This window comes from Alosa pseudoharengus, unplaced genomic scaffold, assembly GCF_046254945.1.
Source record: "Alosa pseudoharengus isolate Yale_2024_CS ecotype anadromous, Long Island Sound unplaced genomic scaffold, YU_APseudo_1.1 YU_APseudo_1.1_scf_15, whole genome shotgun sequence".
Taxonomy (NCBI): domain Eukaryota; kingdom Metazoa; phylum Chordata; class Actinopteri; order Clupeiformes; family Clupeidae; genus Alosa; species Alosa pseudoharengus.
Genome location: NW_027468620.1, coordinates 13,953,595 through 13,980,557, shown reverse-complemented (window position 1 = coordinate 13,980,557; position 26,963 = coordinate 13,953,595). Strand labels below are relative to the sequence as shown.

General features: G+C 45.3%; 1 protein-coding gene across 1 annotated transcript in view; it reads left to right on the top strand.

Moving 5' to 3' along the window:
- ttc27 (tetratricopeptide repeat domain 27) overlaps positions 1–26,963 on the top strand; it is a 120,110-nt gene that overhangs the window by 35,252 nt on the left and 57,895 nt on the right. Inside the window, exons 6-9 of the mRNA XM_076285651.1 lie at positions 2,387–2,551; positions 2,729–2,871; positions 11,135–11,247; positions 20,285–20,351. Of these exons, the coding sequence (XP_076141766.1) occupies positions 2,387–2,551; positions 2,729–2,871; positions 11,135–11,247; positions 20,285–20,351 (488 nt within the window). The remainder of the gene's footprint in view (positions 1–2,386; positions 2,552–2,728; positions 2,872–11,134; positions 11,248–20,284; positions 20,352–26,963) is intronic.

The window sequence follows — 26,963 nt, the reverse complement described above, 5'->3', positions numbered from 1 at the left end:
TGAGTGGGTTTTGTGAACTGGGTTGTTCATCATGATGCGGAGCTCGTGGGTTAATGGGAAGATTGGAGTCGGAGGGCCGGCTACGAGCATGTCAAGGGCAAAAGGAGTTTTGTTGGACATTTGGCTTAACAAGCCAATCCTCCAGTGCCTCCAGACAGTGAGCGGCCAGGGTCGGACCTGTTATTGGCTCGTTTGGGTTTTGTCTCGTTCTGTGTGCTGTGGATGGTGAAGGGGGTTCAGGAACGATGCAGCAGTGGGACTAGCAGGCTCTGTGAAGCTTTTGCCCCCGCCTCCATCTGAAAACAAGTTAACTCAAACTGCTGTAATTAATGTGGTGTGTGTGTGTGTGTGTGTGTGTGTGTGTGTGTGTGTGTGTGTGTGTGTGTGTGTGTGTGTGTGTGTGTGTGTGTGTGTGTGTGTGTGTGTGTGTGTGATATGATATTACAATAGGCTGTAGGTTTATGGCAACGATGTGATTGCATTATATCTCACTGAAATATATGCTGTGAGAACTATGCTTTTATTGATTTACACAGCACACACTGATTTGTACCATGTAATAATAAAATGTGCAAATTCTTTACGCCCGGGGATCTCAACAACATGCCTCTCCATTGATGCACATCGAAGTCTACCATGGTGTTTAGAAACCTATATCAATGCAAATAAAATGTAGTAATTCAAACTGAATGATTTTATCAGTTGTTTTTTTTTTGTTTGCAATCTTGACGGACCACAATGGTTTCCCCCGTGATGCCTCACACAGCGCAGTCGTTCTCCATCTCCCCCTACCACTGCTGTCTACCACTGCTGCTAATTGGACACTGATGGCGAAGAGGCTGGGCAAATGGCTTTTAGCCAGACAACAAACAGCACGAGCCTGGCAAACATGTCATAGGTGACCAGTGTGAGTCTCCACATGGTGCGGTCATCACAATTTTAAATTTGGAACAAATGTGCCATTGCACATTCAGTTAGGCACAGTTTGTTGGCTTTTCACTTTTTTAGAATTACATTCCTAAAAAAATAATATTTTATCCCCATTGGTAAAATTGCAGCGGTTGTTAGTGAAGAATCATCTGTATACTACATACATGTCTGTTTTACGGTTGATCAGAATGAAAAGGTAACGTGAGTAAATCCCACCAGTGCATTGTGTTGCCCACTAGCCTGGGTGTTCCAGCGATTTGATTCACGCTGCTAAGGCAGCCTGGAGACCATGGAGCAAATTTTCCCCTGAGATAGGGGACCAATCACAGAACAAGGGGGAAAGCAAGACGATGATGAGCTATGCACAGACACATTTGATAGACATCCGTGGCACCCAATAAACGGATCTGGGCATTTTTTTTTCAAATACGAGAAAATGAACGTTTGGTTCCCAGACCACGTCTCATTGAGAAGTGGTGGCGCTAGCCAGGCTAGTTGCCCACGATGAGCAGATGGATTTCACGGCTTGGCTGACAGGGGGTTTCAGCCCCCACGGTGCCTATGTGCGAGAGCACCTAGTGTGTGAGGACCAGAGCAGCTCATCTCTCTCTCTCTCTCTCTCTCTCTCTCTGTTTCTCTCTCTCTGTTTCTCTCTCTCTCGCTCTCTCTGTTTCGCTCTCGCTCTCTCTGTTTCTCTCGCTCTCTGTTAAGGTGTGAAATGGCTGCAGGCGGCTGAGGGAAGCACACCAGCCTCGTGTCAACCCTACTCAGCTACTCCGCCAGCTAGCTCATGGATTTTTGGAGTGGAAGGTGTGCGTGTGTGTGTGTGTGATGCCGTGACATGAATTATGCACACTTCCTCTGTTGTGAGATGGGGTGGTTAATCTTCGCCTCATGGCCTTCAACCAAACTGAGGCGATAATCGCACGCAGAGAGACAACCGACGAAGGGCAGAGCCAGAAGCACTCAACACCTCCTTTCTTCTCCTCCTCCTCTTCCTCCTCCTCCTCCTCCTCCTCTTCCTCTTCCCCATCGTGCTCCTGTACCTCTCTGCTAGGCTATTCACCACCTCAGTGGAGTGGAGTTTCTCCAGGCCAGAGGCAGAGCCTTTATTGAGGTGCAGTGCAGTGCTGGGCGACGTGGAGCAGTGCGTCCTCTGAAGAGGCTGTATGGGACTTGTTATAATTTTCCACTCGGATGCATGCAAGCGCACCTACAGTACACGACGGGCTCTAGATAGGCAAAATGTGCTACAAGGGGGCAAAACGAAGAAAACCTGTCTGCAAATCATTTGCCTCACGCCTCAGGAAACAGCACTGAGAATTGTCACAGGGAAAAGGGGGAATAAACGTAAATTCAGGTGGTTGAACGCAGTCGCATGCTTCGCTGACGTCACCGGGCACGCTCAACATCGTCCCTCACTAAGTGCCTCCCCTGGTCTGCTTTTGTGTTTCAGTGTCTCAGTGCGAGGCCCTCTTCTCCGGTCTGACCAACAGGCACCTGGCCCTCCAGTTCCACCTGGAGTGCGGCTACACCTGCCTGTCCTACTACGAGTACAGCCTGGCCAAAGAGCACTTCGCCAAGGCGCGGGAATTGGCTGAGCTCGACCTCAACATGACCGGTACGTTTCTTTAACATAACAACAAATGCCAATGAGAAACTAGGAAGTTCTCTTAACACAGACAGATGCTGAGTCGCTAACACAAGGCATTAGCACTTCACAGTTTAGAGTTGTGGCAGAGTGAGCGTAGGAAAAGCATATCAATCAGAGTTTGAAGTGAAAGTTCCCTCTGTCCAGGTGCGTTGGGTAAGCGGACGCGGTATCAGCAGGACTTCCTGGCCCAGCTCGTCCTGGACGTGAGGCGCAAGGGGAAGGCATCGGTTCCAGAGGATGAGAACGAAGCCACCCCTTCCCCTACTCCTCTCAGTCTGCTGCCAAAGGTCAGTAACACACACACACACAGGGTCACACACAGACTGTGGACCGGGGGGGGGGGGGGGCAAGTATTACGCAGTACTCCACACCTCCACCAGGGGGTGACCTCTCCTCTTGGGTTAAATGTAAACGCAACCCAACCCGTGTCACTAAGACTCTCATCCACCCCCCCGCCCCGCCTCTTCTCCAACCCCCTCACACTCTGGAAGAGTGCGGGCGAGTTTATTGCGCACTCTCGAGTTGTTGCTGGCTCACGGCTCTCCCGTCCAGACGGAACATCCAGTGTCCGTGCTGCGCTGGCTTCCATGGGATCCAGAGTCTTGTGCTTTGGGGCCCCCCTGGGCCGAGAGGAGAGGACAGATTGAGATTCCTTGGAACGTCCTCTATCTGCCCCGTCTCCCCTGTCTCCTTCAGATTTACGGGGTTTAAAAACCATTTGCCATATTCGAGAAAGAAATTGCTAAATTTGTGTTTGGCAAAAGCTACAGCGTCAGAAATTGAATGGTTGTGCCAAGATTGAGATTAAAGCTTTTGGCATGGAAGTGGCCAGGCCAGGGTGGGATGATATTAAAAAGTGATTGATGTGATTGAGGACAGACTCAGAGAGTGGTCAGGTCACTATGCCATATCCATATGGTAGTGCTCGGGCTTGGATGACAGGTGGGATGTGGGTTTTGTGTAGGGGTGGGCGATATATATCGTCTGCGATAATATCGTGATTGTTGTTTTAACGATGTGCAATTTGACATTATCGAGTATTTAAATTACTTATGCGGAAAAAACACTCGAAATCACGCATTCCCAGTATGCGGGAGAAGCCCCTGGCTGCAGCAGAGCAAGTGTCACGTGATCACTAGTGGGTCACAACATTGTCCCAAGCACACCTAATGTTTATTTTGCGCAGCGAGAGTAGCCTACTTGGGATTTTTTGCGGCTACTTTTGTCAAGTATCTGTTCAAGTAGCATTGATGAGACAGTCACGTTTTTTACACGGTATTATATGGAGAGAAAACATTAGCCTTTGAGTATTTTAATAGTCAGTTGTAAACAAAGAACTATTCTCAAGTAACTCTTTTGTAAATGGACTGAAGTTCGCTCTAAATATCTACGTTTGCCGATTATGCTAACCGTTAGCATCTCTATGGGATTTCTCTAAAGCTAACGCATTAGTTTCTATTCTGTAACTTGGAATGCTAGCCTACATGAGTGTTCTTAAACAAAACATAGAATGTGTCAGAGTGACAATGCATTGGTTGATTTGGTTAAAAAGTCACAGGGTAGGTTTTAATGATGCTATTCATAAATAATGAGCTGTAAAGTAACTCAAAAAAAAAACATTTTTTTAAAGGATATCGACTAATTATCGTTATCGTCAAAATCACAAAAAATATCGAGATATTATTTTTTGTCCATATCGCCTACCCCTAGTTTTGTGTGATTGTGTGTGTTGGTGTAAGAGCTCAGTTTTTTTTTATTTTTATAAATTTCCGTTTAAGTTGTAGTGTGTGTGTGTGTGTGTGTGTGTGTGTGTGTGTGTGTGTGTGTGTGTGTGTGTGTGTGTGTGTGTGTCTGTGTGTGTGTGTGTGTGTGTGTGTGTGTTAAGGTGTGAGATGTGAGATGTTTCACACATGCCCTCAATGCCCTTGCTGTGAGTCAGATGGCACATTGGCAAGTTTGGGAATCGAACCCTGGCCAGCCATGTGGCGACACTACCATGGGTTCACCATACCCAATAAGGGACTTGTATGGAGGATCATGGTGCAAGACACAACCACCGGTTCACCACGCCCAATAAGGGACTTGTATGGAGGATCATGGACACTACCATGGGTTCACCATGCCCAATAAGGGACTTGTATGGAGGATCATGGACACTATCATGGGTTCACCACACCCAATAAGGGACTTGTATGGAGGATCATGGACACTACCATGGGTTCACCACACCCAATAAGGGACTTGTATGGAGGATCATGGTGCAAGACACCTGAGGGATGAAAAGGATTGGTGCATAAATTCAGATTACCTGGCACACAACTTCAGTCATATAGTAAAATATCTACATAATTATCAGTGGAAGGTCATACATCAATTTATATTATAAATGTATACACTGCATTTGCCTGTGAAGGAATACTCCAGAACAGTGAGGGTGGTGTGGTTCATTTCACATTTACTTTGGACACAGGGTCATGCAATATATTTTCATAGTTATTATCTAAACAGTAAACTTTTGTATGCTACAGTGGATTTGTGTTTTAGCCATGACCTTTTTAAGGAATGCAGGTGACTGACTGAAAAAAAAAAGAATCTCTTAGAGTGATGCCTGCAGTGACAGTGGCATGAAGTTGAAATATTTTCATGCACAGACACACTCGTGGATTCAGACACACCTCAACATGATCCATGTCTCCCCACGGACTGGGATGTCTGGGAGAACCGGCCTGGCGGAACCCAGTCCGGCTGTCCATCATGTTCTCGCCTGCCCGGGTTCTCCCCTGTTAGAGTGATTAAGAACGTGCTGGCTAGAACAGCACAGCTGCAGGGAGTCTCACATCTGCTGGGCTGCCCAGTACAAACAAGCAAACACGCATTCACGCACACACACGTGCACACACACACACGCACACACACACGCACAGACACAGACAGAGAGAGATAAATTGATAGTTACATGTAACACATCACACACACTCTCTCTCTCTCACACACACACCCCTCCACCATACACACACACACACACACACACACACACAAACACACACACACACACACACACACACACACACACACGTACACATGCATATCCACACACACAAATGGATACATCGAGTACTTCGGGCAGCCGTGGCCTACTTGTTAGCGCTTCGGACTTGTAATCGGAGGGTTGCCGGTTCGAACCCCGACCAGTAGGCATGGCTGGAGTGCCCTTGAGCAAGGCACCTAACCCCTCACTGCTCCCCGAGTGCCGCTGTTGCAGTCAGCTCACTGCTCCGGGATTAGTGTGTGCTTCACCTGTGTGCTGAGTGTGTTTCACTAATTCACGGATTGGGATAAATGCAGAGACCAAATTTCCCTCACGGGATTAAAAGAGTATATATACTTAAGTATATATATATATATATATTAGGGCTGTCAATTGATAAAAAAAAAAATCTAATTAATTACATACTCTGTGATTAATTAATCTAAATTAATCGCATATATAATTTTTGCTGTGAAAGTATTTTACATATTTAAATTCAAATAAATCTTTGAATAATCAGCATTAGTGACATTAAAGTTCAAAAACTCTTTTATTATTATTTTAATAATGGCAATAATCTTGTACGGACGTACGGACATACAAACAAACACACACACACACACACACACACACACACACACACACACACACACACACACACACACACACACACACACAAATCTTTTACTTGCATATAAATGAGTACACAGTCATACACCAGGGGCACATCTTGTCAGTGTCTTCAGTGCCAAGAACATAGCCTTAAGCAGGTTGACCCCTGTGTTATGTTGCATTACGTTACATTTGGCTGACTTACTACACTATGTGTAATGTAGTGTCCTGCAGGGAGGAGTGTGTGTGTTTGTTTGTGTGTGTGTGTGTGTGTGTGTGTGTGTGTCTCTCTTATGTATTATTGATTGGGTTAACACATGCTGTTGCAGTGTTTACCTAAGCTATAGTGTCTTGGGGGATAGCTGTGTTGAATGTATTTGGACGTGGTGTGTGAATTTGTGTGTATAGATAGATACAGTAGATAGATAGAGAGAGAGAGAGATTTTTCATCCCCAAAGAGAAATTGATGTGTATGGTTGTGTATTTTTGTGAGAACAGCAGGTGATTCAGGGCTTAGGCTTTCTTCACATCAGGAGGTTTCCCCCCCCTGGTCTCCCTCCCTCCCTCCTAAGAGCCCCTGCCCAGCTCTGCCCTAAGGAGACGTGTCCGTGTGTAATAAGAGCAATAATGCATGATTAGCGAAGGATCTTAGCGAGCGCGTGCCCCCTGCATCCCCTGTTGACAGCTCAGTGGAGGGAATCCGAATCGGAGTGTGACTGAGTAGGCTGGGAGGGTAATTGATGACGGTGCGCTTCTTGTGAAATTTCCGACAGAGCTGGGGAAATGTGAGGGAATTTTTCACGTTTCATTTTGGGCTTTGGGGAAAGGCAGCTGTTTCTTTGTAGGCCTTTCTCCCGCTCCTTCTCGGTCGTTCTTGCTCTCTGTGTCTTTGGCTCCCTCTCTCCCTCTCACATGCACTCATCTCTCATTCTCTTCCATTTTGTCTCTCTCTCCTCCCCCCCCTCTCTCTTGCACTCTTTCTCTCTCTCTCACTTACTCTCCCTCTCTCTCTCTCTCTCTCACTGGGGGCGTTTTATATTTAACTGGGAGTTGGACAGGCTGAGATTTCATCTGATTTTTTTAATAGCTCTCTCTTTATCGTCCCCATGGGCTTCGGCTCACCTCTGTACGATTAAGAGTCTTTTTTATTTTTATTTTTTTTTTCTTCTCTCGCTTCCTTGAATGCCCCGGGCACAGGAGGAATACAGAGGCCAGGAAAGTGCCTCGGTAATTAGTCTCAAATCTTCTTTATTCTTTCTCGGTTTTTTAAATCCCCCTCTCTATCCTTGCCAGTACTAAAGCCTTTCTCTCTCTCTCTCTCTGACTGTCTGTCTGTCTGTCTGTCTCTCTCTCTCTCTCTCTCTCTCTCTCTCTCTCTCTGACTGTCTGTCTCTCTCTCTCTCTCTCTCTTTTCTTTCCATTTCCATCCAGAGCCCATTTCCATAAACACCGTGGGCTCTTTCGAGGCACTGGACCTCCAAGGCCACCGTACATTTACATGGTTCACCGGTGTTCCACCATGCCTGTTAATGTCCCTTATTAAGGTTGAGAGGTGGTGGTGGGGTGGCAGGTGGGAGTTCAATTATGGCCTGGATCATTGTAAGCACATAGCTGCAGGCAGACAGGATGGACCAAGGATACAAGGAAGTTTATTGTCACATGCATATAGTTACTGGAAGTAAGAAATGCAGTGAAATTATGTCTGGTGTCAGCCTATTTGTGCATTTATGGAGGGGGGGGGGGGGGGGTAAAAAGTGCAGTAGAAGAGGGGTTTAGTAGATTAAGTGGCAAGGGCTGCATAAGAAAGGTGGGGGAGGATTGGGATTGGGGGGCGGGGGGGGGGCACCAACAAGGAGCCCCCAAGAGCAACACGGATAAGGAAAAACTCCCTTACCAAGGAAGAAACCTTGGGCAGATCCACGGCTCAAGGGGCTAACCCAACTGCCAGGGGTCTTGGTGTGTGTGTTGGGGGGATGACAGGGGAGATGGGATAGTGTGCTGTGTATGTGGGGAGAGGGCAGTGTGCAATATGTGTGTTGGAGAAGCTTCCTCATGAGACAATGTGCTGTATATTGGGGGTGGGGGGGGCAGTGTGCTGTAAGTATGTTGGGGATGTGTGTTGGAGAAGCTTCCTGATGAAATAATGTGCTGTGTATGTAGTGTGAGTGTGAGTGTCTGTGATAGACAAATGATGAGGGGTATAACCTGTCATTGTCTAAAGAATGTACTTTAATAACAACCTTTGTATTGAACATTACATTCCAATGACAGAAACTATTGTAAGATGAGATTTCTTGTGGTTTTCGAAGAAAAGAAACTAAAATAGGAAACTAGGGCTGTTAAGAACGTCTGTGTTTATTTATAGCCCCTCTAATAGTTTTCTTCTAGTGCACTGTTAGAGCATAGTGGGTTTTACTCTGGCAATCCATAGTCCCGGGCATCAAGAATGTGACTCTTGATGTGACTCTGTAGCTGGTGACTCATGGCCCAGTATCAGACACACAGTGATCCGAGTTGAAGACTACAATTTGTGTGTGATGTGCGTCACAAGAGAGCCGGAGGGTTGCCCCTGATCCTGGCCTGGTCCGGGCCTGGTCCGGGCCACATGCAGGCCAGCACAGGGCAGAAGCCTTTTGCCCACAAGGGCATATGCTGTGGATACTCTGTGAGGGGAAACGGTCTTGAATGTGCATAATGGTCTCTCCTCAGTGGTAGTCCATGATGTAGCCTAGATTTAGAGGAACATAAAGCGAGCCCTCCAAGGCCCCTACACGCCTGATCCCAGACGTCTTTGATGGATCGACAGCCTGTCAGCATGCCGAAGATAACCTTGATACAATTTTCGCTTGCAGCAAAAGTCCAGGAATGTTTTTATTTGTTTTATGCATTTGTCTTCGGTATTACGGCGATGGAATGGAAACTCGTCTGTCTTTTTCTCTCTCTCTCTCTCTCTCTGCCCAAACAGACTAGATATTGTCATTTGTGGCGAGAGGCTCGCGGCTGGAACATCTTCGAGCTCTTTCTCTTAGCCTTATAAATCAAGGCCAGGCTCCTGCCCATGAATCAATATCTCTTTAATGCATGGCAGTATCTGCTGAATATTTATGTAAAGTGTGTTTCGGAGGGGGTATCACAAGGCGAGCGAGCGAGGCCTGGGTTTGAAGATGGCCCCAGTGCCAAAAATCTGACATTGAACAAAATGTTCGCCCAGCGTGGGGAGAGAGCTGCGCTGCTGGCTTTTGTCTCTTGCGATGTCATTTTATTTAGTTGGCAAACACACTGTAAGGAATCAGAAAGTTAGAATAGGAGGGTCTTCATCCAGTCTTGTGTCTTATCATGACGCCTATTCAAGAAGTCTCTGAGCTCCCATATGCGCATATTGGTTTCTGTTGAAATGATGTCTGTGTATTTGCGTGAGAGAGGTAGAGAGAAAGTGAGAAAGAGGAGGAAAAAAAAGAAAGAAGTGGTTTAAGTGATTTTTTTTTCCATCCTTGGGTCTGTGAGTTTTAGTATGTGAGAAAACTGGAAAGGGAGAAGGAGAGTGAGACTAACAGTGAAAGAACGAAAGGACAAGAGTGAGGACTTGTTCCTTCCCGTTTAAGTTATGTTAGTCTTTGTGTGTTTGTGTTTGTGTTTGTGTGTGTGTGTGTGTGTGTGTGTGTATGATGGAGAGAGAAGTGTTAGCAGCGCGTGAGGTTTGGCTGTGAGTTGGGAGGCACATTTCCTGGGTGTTCTCCTCAGCGTGCCCCTCCCTGTTTACCCGGCCAGAGGAATTCAGGCTGTTTGTTCAGCGCTGTATATGCTTGCAGTGAACATCTCCAAATGCCAAGAGAAAAAGAAGAACAGGAATCATAGAGCCCCACTGTGTTCAAGCCGGTTCAGAGAGTTGAAAAATTATAGGAGTGTGTGTGTGTGTGTGTGTGTTTGTGTTTGAATGAGTCTGCATTTTTGTGTGTGTGTGTGTGTGTGTGTGTGTGTGTGCTTGTTTGCTTGTTCGTGCAGCTCCACGCCCAGCTTGGTTCTGTTAGGAGTGTTTGATTTTTCTGCTAAAATATTCGTCTTGGAGTGAGAACAAAAATGGGCCAACTACGTTCCAATTACATAACAGACAAAAAAAAAAGAAGACCGAATGAGCGTGAAAAGGAGAGGAGAGGGAGAATAAGTGAGTGAGTGTGGAAGAGAGACAGAGAGGGGGTGAGTGCGAAAGATGTGTGGTTTTGGGACCAGGATAATAACTATCCCCCAGAAAATCAGGGAGTCAAAAATGTGTCTGGCAAATGGCTGACTTACTGTCCCATAAACCCATCGGACTCTGGCTGGGCTTTGGCTGGGATCTGGCTGAGGCTTTTGGCAGGGTGGTCCTTGTGAAGCCTTGATTAACTGGGCTCGCCTCTGGCAAGTCTCCATGGTTACAGCCAAGGAAAGGTGCCCCGGGCTCTTCAACGCTTTCACATTTATTTTCTCAATAAATTAATAAATAAGCATGCACTATTATTGTCTTATTGAGAAAGATTTTTACGGCGTTATTGAAAGCATTACTAGTCCGATTTAGCCACTTTTATGAGTCCATTAAAGCTGCAAAACAACTGAAATGAGTTAAATTGACTTAATAATTACATTGTGAGGACTATGAAGATGCGTTACAGGCAAACAAATAATTTTTGTTGTACAAAATACTATAAATCATTGCCCAGTGCACAGTTTCTATACTAGAGGAAAATTTGTCTGATCCTGAAAACTTTTAAGTATTAATAAACAATGTCTTTATGTTTTTTTATTCTTCTTGAGATTGGTTATGTTTTGAAGGTCTCAAAATGTTCCATAATTTTCTTATTATCTTGCAGTGACGGTATTATATGAACAACACATATTTCATATGCCTCATGTTTGTCCATCTCCTCCTCCAACAGGACCATGCCCTGACTGATGACACCGTGCTGAACAAGATCAACCTGGCCGAGCCAGAGGAGCACGAGCTGCCTAACCTGTCGGCCGAAGAGCAAGCGGTCATCCTGGGTGTCTGGTGAATATCAAATCTCTCCCTCTCTTAATTACTGTTGGGGTGAATTACCGTAAGGTTTGGTGTACCAAGGTGTTTTCATGAAAAAAATCCCTCATGGCCTTAACATGGCTTAAGTGTTACCATAGATGGTTGATAAAGCAAGACTATTCATAAGAGGGTAAATTCTGGCACGTTGTGACGTGGGGTTCGAAGCCGTCACGCCCATTTAGGAGTCTAGTGGGAGGGCCAGTGTCTATGTATTCCTGTGGGAGAAATTAGCATTTTCATGGAATATGACCAATCCCTTAGCCCTACATTCAGCGATGTAAGTTTTGAACCTATTTTCTATTAGCCACATGTCTTCCTAACATTCCGACATTGAAATTGTATTTTCCAACGAAACAAATAAAGACAAAAATAGCTTTGTTTTTGATCTGTCACTGTCTCCTCAAAGCTCTGGTGCACAGCCACCTGTTCTCAGAGGCTCTAGACTCAGAGATGGTTGATGAACTAACCTAACATATTTTTTGCTAGAACTAGTAGACTACCACAAAGTTGCTAAACATATGTTATTTCAAGTTTGTTTGCAACAATATATAAGTTTAACCAAAGTTTTTAGCTAGCTAGCGAACATTCCCATTCACTTTACGTTTACTGTGCTAACGTAAGCTAGCTAGCTAGCTAGCTCGGTTAACGGGGCAAAATGAAATTATTCATTCCGTGTCCGAAAGTGTTTCATTGGCATCACACACAAACAATGACTGTAAAATAGTATACAAAATTATATGTATATGTTATTATTGCTTATTCAGAGAAAAGTTTATGTTTTGACACGCCTATTTAGGAGTTCGGAACTAGTGCCATATCGTTCCATTGGTGAATCATCTTATGATTCATCTTAGTTAACTATACAATCTTTGGTGTTACTTTACACCTTCTTCCTCGTTTTGGGAATTGGGATCTATCTGGGGGCAGCCGTAGCCTACTGGTTAGCACTTCGGACCTGTAACCGGAGGGTTGCCGGTTCGAACCCCGACCAGTAGGCACGGCTGAAGTGCCCTTGAGCAAGGCACCTAAAGGCCCGGTTATACTCGCCGCACCGGACCGGTAGCGCGACAACGTGACGTCAAAATGACGTAGATCTCTCTGGCGCGCCAGGGTTTTGGCCGTGTAGCCCATGGTAGCGCACCACTCATTTTTTTTCAGACGAGCGCGACAAGGCGGAAACAGGAAGATGGACTAGTTCGAGGGCAAGCGAGTTGCAGTGTTTTGTTACAGTCGTGAATTTTTAATAGTTTGCTGGATAAGTTAACAAAGTTACCAGTCAGAGTTGCAACACATGGAATTAAGAGGAAAGAATAGAAACGATTTATTTTCAAACAAAGGATATCTATTAAGGCCTGAACAAAAGATTCTTGATGTTTTTGAGGAAAAATGGTGCTACAACAGCGTGATGTTGGACTTGGAACCGGAGGGTTGCCGGTTTGAACCCCGACCAGTAGGCACGGCTGAAGTGCCCTTGAGCAAGGCACCTAACCCCTCACTGCTCCCCGAGCGCCACTGTTGATGCAGGCAGCTCACTGCGCCGGGATTATTGTGTGCTTCACCACACTGTGTGTACACTGTGTGCTGTGTGTGTTTCACTAATTCACGGATTGGGATAAATGCAGAGACCAAATTTCCCTCACGGAATCAAAAGAGTATACTTATATACTTACTTATCTGGCCCCGCCCCCTTTTCACACACCGTTCACCTGCTGCTGGGTGCTGCAGCTGACCAATCAGCTTGCTTGTCTGTGTCTTTATGAAGAATTGTCCCACCCCATGGTACTCAGGATTGGTTCTGTTCCCTTATGACGCACTAATGGACTGATGCCATGTCAAAAACATGGAATGTTAGACAGTCTTCATTTCCATGCATACTCAGAAGACAACATTAACAATTGCACATTACGTAATTCACTCTCTACACACACCTACACACACACACACACCACAGTCCTACATACCTCATTTATAAAGACTGCATCTGGCTTTTCACAATTCCAGCATTATCACCTCTTGAATGTGTTAATAAAATTACATTCCGGGCCTTTACAATGCACACATTCTTCATTGCCATTACCCAACTGTGAGCATACTCCATTTCCTCCAAACTGTAATGCTGATATTTATGGGCCCACCTTATGTTCCAATATCAATATTTTTAGCGATAACAAAGGATGATGTATTGTTAGCGCAAGTTTTGTCTTCCCAGTCTGACAGAGCACAAATCACCCGCAGGTACAGCCACACTGTAGCCGCAGTGAAATAGCGATATGTGGTGTCAAGAAATACCAGCAAGATCTACGTTTTCTCAAGCTTTTTTGCCATGAAAAGAATATCTTATGCTCAGTAATTTGCAAGGGTGGGGATTATTACAGTGTATTAGATGGGGTGGGTGAAGGGAAATTAATGTGACCCTCTAAGCTATGGCAAGCCAGAGGCGCCAAGCCAAAGAGTATAGTTACTTCTATACTCTTTGGCCAAGCCTTGATTGAAATCATTTTCTTTACACACACGGGGCTCTCCAAACCAAAGGATTACATAGAGTGGCCATGAGATGCGAGGGAACATAGATGTGTTCTCCATTTGAGGAACGCAATCGATTGCGGATCCCATTGGAATATCTGCTACTGGAAGCATGGAGTGTGTGTGTATAAGTGCAAGACACGAGAGACAACTATGGTTGCATATATGTGTACAGGGCTCATTTTTCAAAATGAGGGGGGGGGGGGGATTCCCCCTTTAAGTGCTTCACATAGGGGGGGATTAATAGAGTTAGGTAGTTGGGGGGAGGGGGCATACATTTTACAAACCGAAATTGCATTTTCCTTATTACAGGCGTCAATGAGAGAACAACATAGTCTTTACTTACATGATTTTGGTTTTGATTTTCTAATAGGAGTAAGTGTTTGTGACAACAAGTCATGATAAATTTGATAATGTTTGATCGCTGTTTTGGTATGAAGCTTTTCATGTAATGAACCTTTCACGTAATGAATGCGCACTCTAGAAAGTGCAAGTAGGCCTACAATGAGCTCTGTGTCTGGAGCAATCGATTACGTTCCTCAAATGGAGAACACATTTACTGTATGTTCCCTCGCGTCTCATGGCAAAATGGTTCAGTGCACGTGTGTGTGTCTCTGCATGGGATGTGATTGTGTGTTTAAGTGCATTGTTTAATAGTATGCATATGGGCTTTTACCTGTATACTTACAGTATGTATGTATGTTTGAGTCAGTTATTTAGTGTGTGTATTAGATAAGAGTGAGAGTGCTGAAGTGTGTGTGTGTGTGTGTGTGTGTGTAGGTCTGCGGGTGTGTCTCTTAGGGTTTATTCACTTCTGAACTCTTATAAATTATTTTTCAGGCTGCATCTTGTACATGTTACAGATTCATTTTGTAAAGGTCTACTTGACGTGGTCTTGGCCCGGAGCTTGTTATGAGGATGGTTTTTACAGTGTTTTTGGAAGCACTTCTCTGTGATTGAAAAAAGAAGCCCTTTTTAAATATAAAAAGCAGCAACCAAACCCGAAAGAGTTTTTTTTTTTTTTTAATAATCCCACAGTTTTGGAGAAGCCCAGCAGTTTTATTATCAACAATGTTATTGCAGCTCAACATAGTACATCACCGTTGTAATGATGCTAAGGTTTACTGTTTCTCCTTAGCCTTTGTTGAGATGTTGCTTCTGTACGTTTTTGGTCCTCGGTTTACGTGCGTGTGTGCTGGAGGCAGTCTATTTGCTTTAACAAGCATTGAGATCTCCTGAAAATATGCCCTCACGTTTCCATACACCACTGTAACACTCTCTCTTTCTCTCCCTCTCTCTTTCTCTCTCTACTTCTCCTCCGTCTCCCTCTTTCTTTCTGTCTCTCTCCCCCTCCCCTCTACCTCTCCTGTCCTGTCCTGTCTGTCTTCTCTCCTTTACCCTGGTAAGGTGTCAAAAGAATACATCTCCTTCTCCCTCGTCAGGGGTCTGTGATCTGCAGTATCTGGTAGCTCAGGTATGCACTCTATGCATCCATTTTGGATTTGCTTATACTGGAAGATCAACTTCCTGTTTACATTAGCACATACGACTCTTTTCTATAGACATTGTCTTCAACACCTTGTCTCTCGGGGCGCGTTTCAAAATAATGGACGGTGCTGATATACTAAAACATGAATAGAGCACTGCCTCAGAGAGAAGGTAGAATGGAAACGATGAACGGAGGAGTTAAAGATGAGAGATGTTGCCTGTGAGTGATTGGGTGAGAAACGGGGGCATGGAGAAAGAGAGAGATGTGGGAGCAGGACAGAGGTGGGTGGGTCAGGGGTCAGGGTTTGGGCTGCTGTCCAGTCTCATTAGTCTCCATGGTGTTGCTGAGGTGGGCGGCTCCTTTGCCCTCAGCTCCCCACTGCTGATGTCAGCTTCAGGCCCAGCATCTCAGGTCAAGGCCCACAATGTGACCCACACTACCACAGAACCTTTTTTGAATTTACTTTCACTTTCATGTTTTGTGGCTATTATACGGCAAATGGCCTTGCCACACACAATGCCATGAAATACTGGATGTAGCCTGCCTCTATGTACAAAAATCCACTAACAAACATCATAATTAGACTTGATGGCTTGATACGATGTTCCTTGGGTTGTTCTATTTCATCTTACACAACACAACACAAATTGGTTCTAGAGGACATTACAGTGTTAAATGTATTACATGTAAACTGTCTTAATTTCGAATTATTTGTTTTCTGTGACTTTTGTGACAAGATTTTTTAGCCATTTGTAGTCTTGATAAACTGCCTCTGTTATATCATTCTCTTCTGATGCCCACACAATCGCTGCATCTTTCACTGCCTCGCCTGGTCCCCCTCAGGATTCTGGTGGAACTGACCCTTCTCTTTGTCATCTCCCATGGCGGTTCTGGGCACGAAAAAAAAAAAAAAAAACCCCATCTCGACCCAATCTGCCCTCTGTCACATAATTCGTTTGACCCACTCAGTCTTGCTTGGAGGTCATCGCGTCTAACCCTTCCTGTGTCACTCAGTAATTTGGCCATGTGCATCGGCAGCGCAGCGCTTGTTGTTGAAAGGCCATCGTCGTGCTCTGACGACGCTAAGAGACAAATTGCAGGGGTGTAGTAATTAGCAGGCATAATTGCAGTGGGCTAGGGGTGTAATTGAATTGACTGATGGTTAAGGATGGATTAAGAGTGAGTCCCATGAGAAGAGGAGGGCGTGAACAGGAAAATGGAAAGAGAGATAGGGAGAGAGAGAACAAAAAAAGGAAAAGAGAGAGAGAAGTAAAAAGGGGTAAAGAGGGAAGAGATTCCAAACCTCATCGTCGCTCTCAGTCACAGAATGAAGAACCCACATGGCAAACCACTCCGCTCCTTAAAGCCTATTCACACCAAAAACGATAACGATAAGGGTTCACACTGAACAACGATAAACAAAGTTTCTCCTTGTGTTAATGAATGTGACCGTTAAAATTGGATGGGTTCTGATTGGCTATTAGCTTTTTATCGTTCTGAAAATCGCTCTGAAAGTGATCCCCAACGATCGTTCTTCATGTCGTTATCGTTATAGTTTATGTGTGAACGTCGTCATTCATATTAATGAAAACTATATTTATTTATAGTTATCGTTATCGTTCTTGGTGTGAATGGGCCTTTACAGCTTCTCTCAACTCTCCTTGCACCAGCCTTGAAAATGAACCGCGAATAGCAAATCACCACAATTTAAGATTGTGATTTAAATCGCACCATTATCGAGTGACTTGGCCCGTGTCGTCACAGAGCAGCATTCACTTAGCCTTCAGCTCAGCCCTGAGTCTCACCTAGCTGCTGAGGTGTAAGGTTTTTGTGTGTGTGTGTGCGTGTGCGTGCGTGTGAGAAACTTCACCTTGTGTATCTGAGCAATGCTTCATTTCCTCTTAGCACGCCCCCATCACCTCATAGCCTTCCCCTTCATTCCTTACCCTGGCCACCCGCACCTTCCCACAATGCCCTGCTTCACTGCGTGTGGCTCCATTGTGTAGGGAGATGGATTTGTGTGCTGTAGCAAGGGATGTTCAGGGTCACGCCTGAATTTAAAACCGAGATGGTGTAGAAGCAGTTTTGAAAGCGCTGGTGGTTTATAATCTTTCTTGCAGCGTTCCGAGCGATAGAGCCGGAAAACATGCTCAGAAAAGCACTTTAAAGTCGAGTTTTGTTTCTCAGTCAGAACGCTACCGGTGGTATTGCACATTACATAAGACTGTTGTGTACCAGAACTTGCTGAGACTAACTCCTCTGTTCCAAGTGCAAACTGATCAGTGCTCACACACCTAAAATGGCGACACTTTACCAAATCTTTTCACACGTTGGCAAGGATGGATGGTTGTACCTGTTTGACATCACCTTCAATCTCTCATTGTGGATTTTAAACGAGCGTGTAGTCCAGAATACTTTTTAGAAGCATTTAGCTGCCACTGAGAATGATGGTTCTGCTTCTTTCAAGGCTGTGAGGTCTGTGGCAGGCTTTGAGTCCATGGGCTCTTGAGTGGTCACTGACAAATGAAAGGCTGCGTAGAGGAGGATGATGTCTGGTTTTGGGGATTTGGGAGACTTCAGACACAAAATAGGGGCCCCTTGGTTTATGGCCTCCTTTAACCAGGATGACATGGAGCCAACAAAGCAGGCTTAAGGGATTCTCATGGCACTGTTCAGGGAAGGACACACACACACGCACACACACACACACACACACACACATACTGTATTAGTACATCAGCTAGGAGTTAAATATGAGGTGAAAATTATCTGAGAAAATATACCTTAACTGTGTGCATACAAATCTCTCAAGTTAAACACATGTTCTGTGTCTCTCTCTCTCTTAACACACACACAGACACACACACACACACACACACACACACACACACACACACACACACACACACACACACACACAGAGCTTCATCTCCACACATTGTCCTTTGCTGGCTTGTCTCTGAGACCTTGGTCAGATCATTTGGAAGCGGAGAGGACCATGAGTGCATCAGGAATGTGCTGAGGCGAGGAGACCCTGCTGCTGGTTAGTTAGTTACTGTACATTCCTGCATGGCACGTACGGAGCGTTCGAGGATAGCCGTGAGGTCGGCCCCCAGTGCAGCCACAGCGCCAACACCCGAGGCAATTATCAGTCATTACCCGAGCTCGCTTACTTGCTCTCATTCACAGATAAACACATCGGGACTGCATCGTTAACCTCCAGGTAACAGTTTTATCTGTCAGCCTCATTGTCTCACTTTTCTCTTCCTAACCAACACTGCTGTGTGTGTGTGTGTGTGTGTGTGTGTGTGTGTGTGTGTGTGTGTGTGTGAGAGAGAGAGGCTGTGGTCAGTAGCGCCATTTTCGGCTCCTGTCCGCTTCCAGGAGCCATGGTCTGGTCGAGGGGAGCCTGCTTTCCTCCGCTGCTCCCCGGGCCAAGAGCGGAAGCCGGCCCTCAACCCCATGCTGTGTTCTCCATCAGAAATACACTAATACACTGTTGTGTGGGCCCAGTATGTCCAAACCCCACATTAGACTGCGGGGCCATGGGGATTCAGTGTGTTTTTTGTGTGAGAGAGAGAACAGGAGAAAGTTGGAGTGTGTGTGTCTGTGTGTCTTAGAGAGGTGTGCGTGTGCGTGTCTGTGTGCGTGTCTGTGTGCGCGTCTGTGTGCGCGTCTGTGTGTGCGTCTGTGTGTGTGCGTGCGTGTGTGCGAGATTGAGAGAGACAGACAGACAGAGAAATTGTGTTTTTGTAATTGTTAATGATTGCTGTGGATGGCTTGCGTAGAGAACAAGCCCTGTGTTCTGTTGCACCTGGCATTCAGTAAGCCTCACTGTGGCTCTAGTGGAAAAATAATAAACAACATTTTGAAAAGAGCATGGGGTAATTATTTCACCTAATCTCCATGAAATGAAACCCCACTTTAGGTTGGAAAGGGACCCTTGTTCTTCTCCCCCTGGCTTGCCTTTTATCCAAGAAAGCAACAAAAAAGCGTTTCACCGATTTTCTGACAGTGGTCTTTGCCTTTTACTTTGATCAGAAGTTGTTTGTAAAAAGCTTTACACAATAGCTTTACTACATTTATCCTTTATACTGACTGATAACATTTTGCAAAATAACAAAATGTGCTTGTGTTTGATGAAATTATAACATTATAACAACTGATAACATTGATGAAATTCTATTTTTCTACTGTTTTTGATTTTAATGTCACATTTGCCCAGGTAGGTGTGTTTGATGGGGACAGGCACTGAGTTCATCTAGTGTTTAATATGTATGGGTAACCCGGGGGCTGCTTGTGGAGGTGGTGTGATGCCCCTCTTGACCTCACTTTGTTGAAATATGTTTTCTGTCTTTCATTTCCACTGTCTCTCCTGCTTAACTTGAACTGTGCCGATGTGTTTATGCCGCCTGAGGGTGATGGTGGTACTTTTCAACAGGTCTGACAGGTGTGTGTGTGTGTGTGTGGGGGGGGGGGGAAGGGGGGGGGGGTTGTGTAAGAGATTGTGTGACAGGTGACCTCAGCAGGGTTGAGTGCTTTTAGCGTACAGATGAACTACATTTTTTTTTTCTTGGTGGTGTCCTGCCGTTGCCCTTGTCAAGCAATAAAAACAAAACGATGAAAGAAAAGTTGATTCACTTTCATCCGTGCGTCACTGAAGGAATCACACATAAATCTCCTTAAGGTCTATAGTGTACAGCAAATCAGTCGTGTCTCACAATTTGTCAACTCAAATTGGTTACTCTGTTCAAGTTGAAATAGTACTGCCATCACTGCTCTTAACTTCACATAAATCTGGTGGTATTGAGTAAATTACCGAGGTATACCCACTGGTTGTATTTCTGATCTGGCCATGGGAAAGCCGGGAAAAGAAATAGTGCTCCTTTGTCTGCATTCTGTTGCAAGTATTGTAATTTATGTTGGGAACTGCGAGTGCAGTGCTTCTTGTCCAGTCCCAGACTCATCCAGTGTTTCTCTGTGGCTTTGTCTCCGCAGCACAGACTTCCAGAAGAACAACCCCATCCACAAACTGACAGATGAGGAGCTGCTGGCCTTCACTTCAGTGAGTCTGCGGCTCCGCTCTCCTCTCCTCCTCTCTCGTGCCCCCTAATCACTTTTCCCCCCCACTCTGGCACTCTCTCTCCCTCTTTCAGTCCCTGTCAGTCTCTCTGTCTGTCTTTCTCTCTCCCTTTCTTTCTTTCTTTCTTTCTTTCTTTCTGTTTCTCTGTGTTCGTCCAACTGTCTGTCTCATTTCTCTCTCTCTCTCTCTCTCTCTCTCTCTCTCTCTGTCTCAGCCTTGATTTTTGTGTGTTTATCTCTGCATATTCCTATTTCCTCTCAGTCCTCTGCTCCTTTCCAATCTACCCTGTCCTTCCTTCTTTTCTCTCTTTTTTTTGCTTCTCTTGACTTCTGTCTTCACCCCAATATAATTGGTCTGTTTTTTTCTAGTACCAATATCCTTGGTCTGTTTTTTCTAGTACCAATTTTTCCTCTCAATTTCTCCCATCTATCGTTGATTCGTTCAGCTGTAATTTCCTCTCAATTTCAATCAATCAATAATTTTTTTTTAATCCTTTCTTTTCTTCAGAGCTCTCTGATTTCTCCTTCTTTTTACCCTTTCATTTCCCCCCCCTCTAGCTCTCCCTCTTTCCCCCATCTCCTCTCTCCCATGTTAAACAGTTGGCGTCCTGTGACTGATCCCTCTCCCTGAACCCCACATCTTCTCTTACTGTTGCCTGTCATTCCGAAACTGGATTTATGCATCCCTGTGAAAAATAGCACCTGAAAGAGTCATGCTAATGCAATGATGAGAAAAAAACACATTAGAGGCACATTAGACACATTAGAGGATCGCAGGCCAAATCTTGTGCATTCAAAAGTTGTAGACTTGACCTGGTCAGTGAGCACTTGAGGTGAGCAATGACATTCTGGTCTCCACAGCTTAACCTCCATTGTGGAATCATTTGGGAAGGGCGTTAAATCATTATGATGCCATCTCAGGTGTTAAGAGGCTTAGCCCACATATGCCCTCGAGCATAACAAACTGCCGTGGCTCAAAGCATTTGAAGCCCTTTTTCTTTGACACAACCTACATCTCGTTAGTTCACAAACAGGCAACGTAAATCAGTCTGAAGAACCATCACATTTAGCCGTGCAAACAGGTGGTGTGATTGCAGACCGCTGTCTGTTTGTTGACGTAAACACTTCCTGAAATTGTTGCAGTTTTCTGCAGTCGCCACATACCTTTTCAGACCAAGGATGGATTCTCGGATTGAGAGCCGCAAGCCTCACTTTTTTTCAGACTTCAGAAATGTGACTGATGGGAACTGGAGGGAGGGGGGGGGGGGATTATTGGAATCCTAAAAATGTTGGAGGCGGCGGATAGCATCTCTTGCTCTCGTTGTGTATGTCCCCCTTATTTCCTCCCATTTGCTTTCTTTTTCAAGATGTCGCTTCCTTCGTTCTCTCTGTCACAAACCCTTAAAGATTTACATCACCTTATGAGCGTTTCTGAATAAAGGCCTGCTGTTGTGCGTTATTTATTCGCATTTTTGCATCATTTAAGACCATTGACCTAAAACCGGATTTTAGTGTCGATGTCTGTTAGTATTTATCTACTGGTAATCACTGAGCAGTGGGTACAATTGCTCAAAATGGTGTTTGTACGCTATATGCCAGTTCTTAAACACTATTCAGTAGGACCGCAGGATTTGTCCTTTCTGACCCAGCACATCTGTGCCTTCATCCCGATTCACCTGCCGGCACATGTGCCTGTGTGTAGGTGTGTGGAACCTGCTGTGTGCACTGTGCCGGTGTGTAGGTGTGTGGGACCTGCTGTGTGCACTGTGCCTGTGTTGTGTATCACGTCACCCTGCTGTCGTCCATCTGTCTCTCGGATGCCTCCGCCGGGACCCCTAAAGTCAGGAAGCGCGAGGGCCGTGCCTTGGCCACGCTTTCTCCTGCTGCCGGGTCCAGTGGAACAGGTCCCTGTAGACCCTGCAGACCCCTGTGGGGTGGTGGACGAGTGCGTGACTGTCCGCCTCTGGAATGTTAGAATGCGGCAGTGGCGTGCACACATGCTCAGTCCAGCTTCCCCATTCTCTGGAGAGCGAGAGAGCGAGGCCGTCACAATGATGACTCTTGACAAATGATCTCAAAATTCCACGATGCCTCATTGGTGGAGTTCTTGGAGATGGAAAGACAGCTGAGGCCATCAATCTGTTATTAATGCAAGTTCTTTTCACATGAAAAAAAAAACAAGCCGTTCCACTTGATCCCAAGGTGATACCCAGTTTTTAGTCTGTCGAAAACAGTGTACTTTACCTGAGCCACATCTCGAACTTTTGATGCCCATGACAAACCTCTCGATTTCTTCAAGCTACCCTTCTCTGTTACGTCCTTTGTGGTTATTCATGTAGTGCAGTCAGTCTGGCGCTTTCAGCCAAAGCAGTCTCTGGCAAACATCGACGTGTTCCTTTCCTCTGATTACCATGTTGGCTAATCCCCCTCGGTGTGCCTCGGCACTGTCAAATGTGTTTTCACTGATGAGCTTTTTTATTGAATCTTAAAATGGGCAGACAGTTTTGAGTGGTATTGTTGCAAATTATCACACATTAAGATGTTGTGGTTTGCTGTAGTCATTATTCATTACATGTAATAGCTTTGCCAGCTAAGCAATTTTAGAGATGGGGGAATCTGTGCTCATGCCGCTGTTCATGCCGATGTATGGCTTTAGTTTGTTATAAATCACCTTCATGGATAAATGTGAGCATGATTTATGTTTTAGTGCTCATAAATATATGATTTAAACACTGCCCTTTTACTATTTGCATTTAGTATGTGTACTTCAAAGCTCACATATGCTCCTACCTGTATGTTCCCTGACTTGTGGTGATGCATTACAAAAAGATGTTAATTTGAACTAGGTCACCTTTTGCAATTGAGGTAATCTGATGTGTTGCGGTTTGGTTGGTGTCCCTCAGAAGCTGAGGTGTTAACTTCCAGTGCCACATTAGGGATAATTTGCTGCGCTTTTTTTTTTTTTTTTTGCTTTTTATTTTCCATTTTTTTGGCTTGTACCTCGTTTGCACTCTCTCGGCTGTCTCTAATTTACGACTGTGTTATTGCCATAGTCACAGCTCTCCGAAAGTCACTTCCATTCATCATGCATGCTCTAGTGCCTTGTGTTTTCCGAGGGAGAAAACCCCAGCTTCTTCAGAGGCTTGATTTTGAAGCATGATATCTTTATTTCTCTGGAAGTTTGGCTTGCCTCTGCCTAGGCTCCATCCCTCTCCACTGAAACAAGCTGAATTTGATGCCTCCTCTCAACCTCAGCTTAGCCTTGGAGACCAATCAAGTCATTATTTGGGTTAAATGCTTTTACAGCCCCCTCTTCCTAATGGCAGACAGTCTCCATTTATGACAATGGAAGTTTGTCCCGGTAACCATTGAAAATTCCCTTCCAGGATGCCTTCAGCCAACACCTGATATATTATGAAATGGCTCGAAGAGTAAGTGGTGGTCTTGCCTTGTGTTTAGCTGTCTTGATCCTGCTGTTGAAACCACAGTGCCTCACTGAGCACAATCAGGTGTGGTTTCCTACATCTGTGGTTTTCCAGTGCTGGAAAACTTGGATGTCTTTCTCTTTTGGCAAGTGCGCCTCCCCCTCCTCTTCCTCAAGTTTCCCCCATCTCTCCCGCCCCCAACAGTAATTCAGCCTCCAGTTTCAACACCCGCAAGCTTGTTCAGAGGCACTCCGCTGCTTGGGAGTAGGTATGTAGGGTAATCAGATCACCGGGGTTTGACAGCCGAACCGAGAGGCTTTTAACAGGGTTCAACGAGGGTAGTCTCTGTTGAGGATGGACAAAGAGAAGAATCGGAAGGAAAGAGGATGTGATGGATGGGTATTTAAAAGCTTTAGAAAGAGAGAGGGAGGGGGATGAGCGGAAGGGAGGCGATAGGGGAGGGGAGAGGGAGAAGGAGAGAGAGGAAAGGAGAGAAGATTGTCTCTCAAGGCTGACCCTGGGCCTGGCATAGCCACTGGCCAAGCTGCGTTTTTTTTCTCCCCTTGTCTTCAATCCCGGTGGAAAAATAATCACCGCTTTTCTCTGAGGATCTGTGAATTTAAACTCAAGCTTCCTATGACTGTGACACTGGCATGTGTCTCTGTGTGCTTCTGGGTTGACCAGTGTGACTGCCCTGGTGTACGGTGTGTGTGCGTGCACGCGCGTTTGTGTGTGTGTGTGCGCGCGCGCGCGTTTGTGTATACACTGTTATTTTGTTGGCTGGAGGTGCAGCAGAAGGGCTGGGCTTGTCCCACTTTCTGCACACTCTGCCCTTTCCATTTCCAACCACATCCCCTGGGGTCTGCAACTCGTTTCACTCCTTCGGAGCCGATTCGGTTCTGGTTAACAGTCATTTTTTCTTCTTCTTTCCTTTCCTCTGTTATTGGTCTCCAGAATCAAGTAATTTTGAAGCAGCTCTCCAACGCAAACAGGTACTTATTCCTGAGTTTCATTGTCCTCCCTTGGATCAAAGGCCCCCTCATCATGAAACCTCAGAAGTAATTCTGGAAAAAAAAAATCCCGACCGTTACCACCGATCCAGTGCTGTTAGCTCCTCAAATGTCTGCACAGAGTTTAGGCCTTCCATACTACTTGCGTATTTTAAATGCAGAACCAATAATTCCCGTTTTATATGGAAGGAGGAATCCAAGAATAACCTGCCTACTGGTCCATAACGGAAGGTGGGAATCATAATTCACGAGGGGGCAACATTAAAAGAGTTTCTCCTCTCCTTATGTAGGGCGAGCAATGGAAACCTTAAACGATGGCAGCAGCTGACATTGCATTTTTGCAGGAATGAAACACAAGGGACTGCTTTGGTGACTAGGTCCTCTTGGCACTATAAAAAACGGTATTGGCTTTTTTCTAAAATCCCTTTTTCCCCATTAAAATTATCATTAACAGTTTTAAAATTATCATTAACAGTTGAGGTGTGAAATGGATAAGGGCACACACCCTACTAGCACCATTGATACCCAACCCAGTCTCCTGGTCCAGCTCAGATGAGGATGTTTGAGTTTGAGACTTCTTTGGCCCAGGTGAGAAAAGTTGCCATTACTGTTGTTAAATGGCTAGAAGGTTTGACTGATTGTGCAGGCTCTGCCTGAGGGGTTGGCAGCCACGTCTACCCCAGGGAGTGGATAATGCTGCAAGTAGGGGTCGCCTCGCTAGTGTTAAGCACAAATCATTTTTCACGATCAGCTGTTAGATTTAAAAAATGACACATCTCATATTTTGCTTTTATTGCATTGCTTTCTTCAAAAGTCCTATTTGATGAAAAACAAATAGACAGACATGAATCAAAGTGGATGTAAAAGAAGTCTTTCACATTTCACACCACATGTCCTACATCTCTAGGTGTGTCTGAGTTTATTGACGTTTATAATATTAGGCGATACACTTGTGAACGAATTGGAGTTTCTCAATGGTATTGAATGGTAGTGTCAGCCTGGTGGTATTTTGACTTGGCGTGCATCATGAGAGAATTACAGTGCACTCTAGAACTGTTATTTCATGGCTTTGATTCTGACATCTGGCTGTGATTCTCAGGCTTGTTCCCCTTCCCGAGTGTGCTTTTGTACAGTGCGTAGCTGAAACCAAGTACGGCAGTGTCTCCTGAACATTCTCCACACCCTCGCCTCTCTGGCAGTGACCGATCCCAACGGGTAGGATCACTCCCATTCCTGTCCTCCAAACCTCAATCCATTTCTTACACATCATAAAATGAGGGAATTACCACATTACCATCTCTCTGCCATGCCTAGAGGTCAACAGGTGCATGTTTTTCAATACATAGAACCTAAGAGAACGGGGTGAGGTAACAACATTATCCTGATGTCAGATTTTACGAAGGCCAAAAAAATATCCAGTAAGGAAATCCATTTTTTTCCCTCTTTGTGTGTGACAACTTTGTCTACCGTACTGGCCAGAAAGATTGTCGCAAGGCAGTTTTGCGTGGTCAATGACATCAGCACTTCTGGTGTGTCTCCCAGCCGCCATCAGTTCCGAATCCAAAGATGAGTGTGGGCCACCTGGATAGATGACACGTTTTCCCTTTTCTTTTTCCCCCATTGTGATGTCACTCTCCTTTTTTTAGTCTCCCATGTATCCTGACAGCTTCCTCTTGTGTCAGCACTTCTTGCGTGTCTTCCTCAGCGAGGAAGAAGACATCATCCACCTGCGGGCGTGGTGTCCGACAGGGCTGCCTGTGTCAGCGATTTGTTTCCTATTATTGTTGAATCTCTGACTAGCTCAGTGGACTCGCTATTCTGGCCTGATTTTCCCACACACACAGCCGCGAGGGCTGTGAAACACAATCAGGATCGTACGGTTTGTTTGGTTGGATTGGGTGGGTTCCCTGTCTCTCGATTCCTTCACGCCCCTGTTAAAGGGTTGATGTCATTCTCTGGTACACTCTGGTGCAAGCACTCAAGAGCTCATTGACTCATTGACATCTTTCAACTCGATGGGGTTTTCTTTATGCATGCAAGAATAGATATGCTAGAGGTAAACTTGGAGTGCTACAGTGGACCTGTCTATGCAGTGCAATGTAGTATGCAACATGCTGTGTTAATCTGAATAAAGCCTCCTGAGATCGTTCTAGTTCTCCA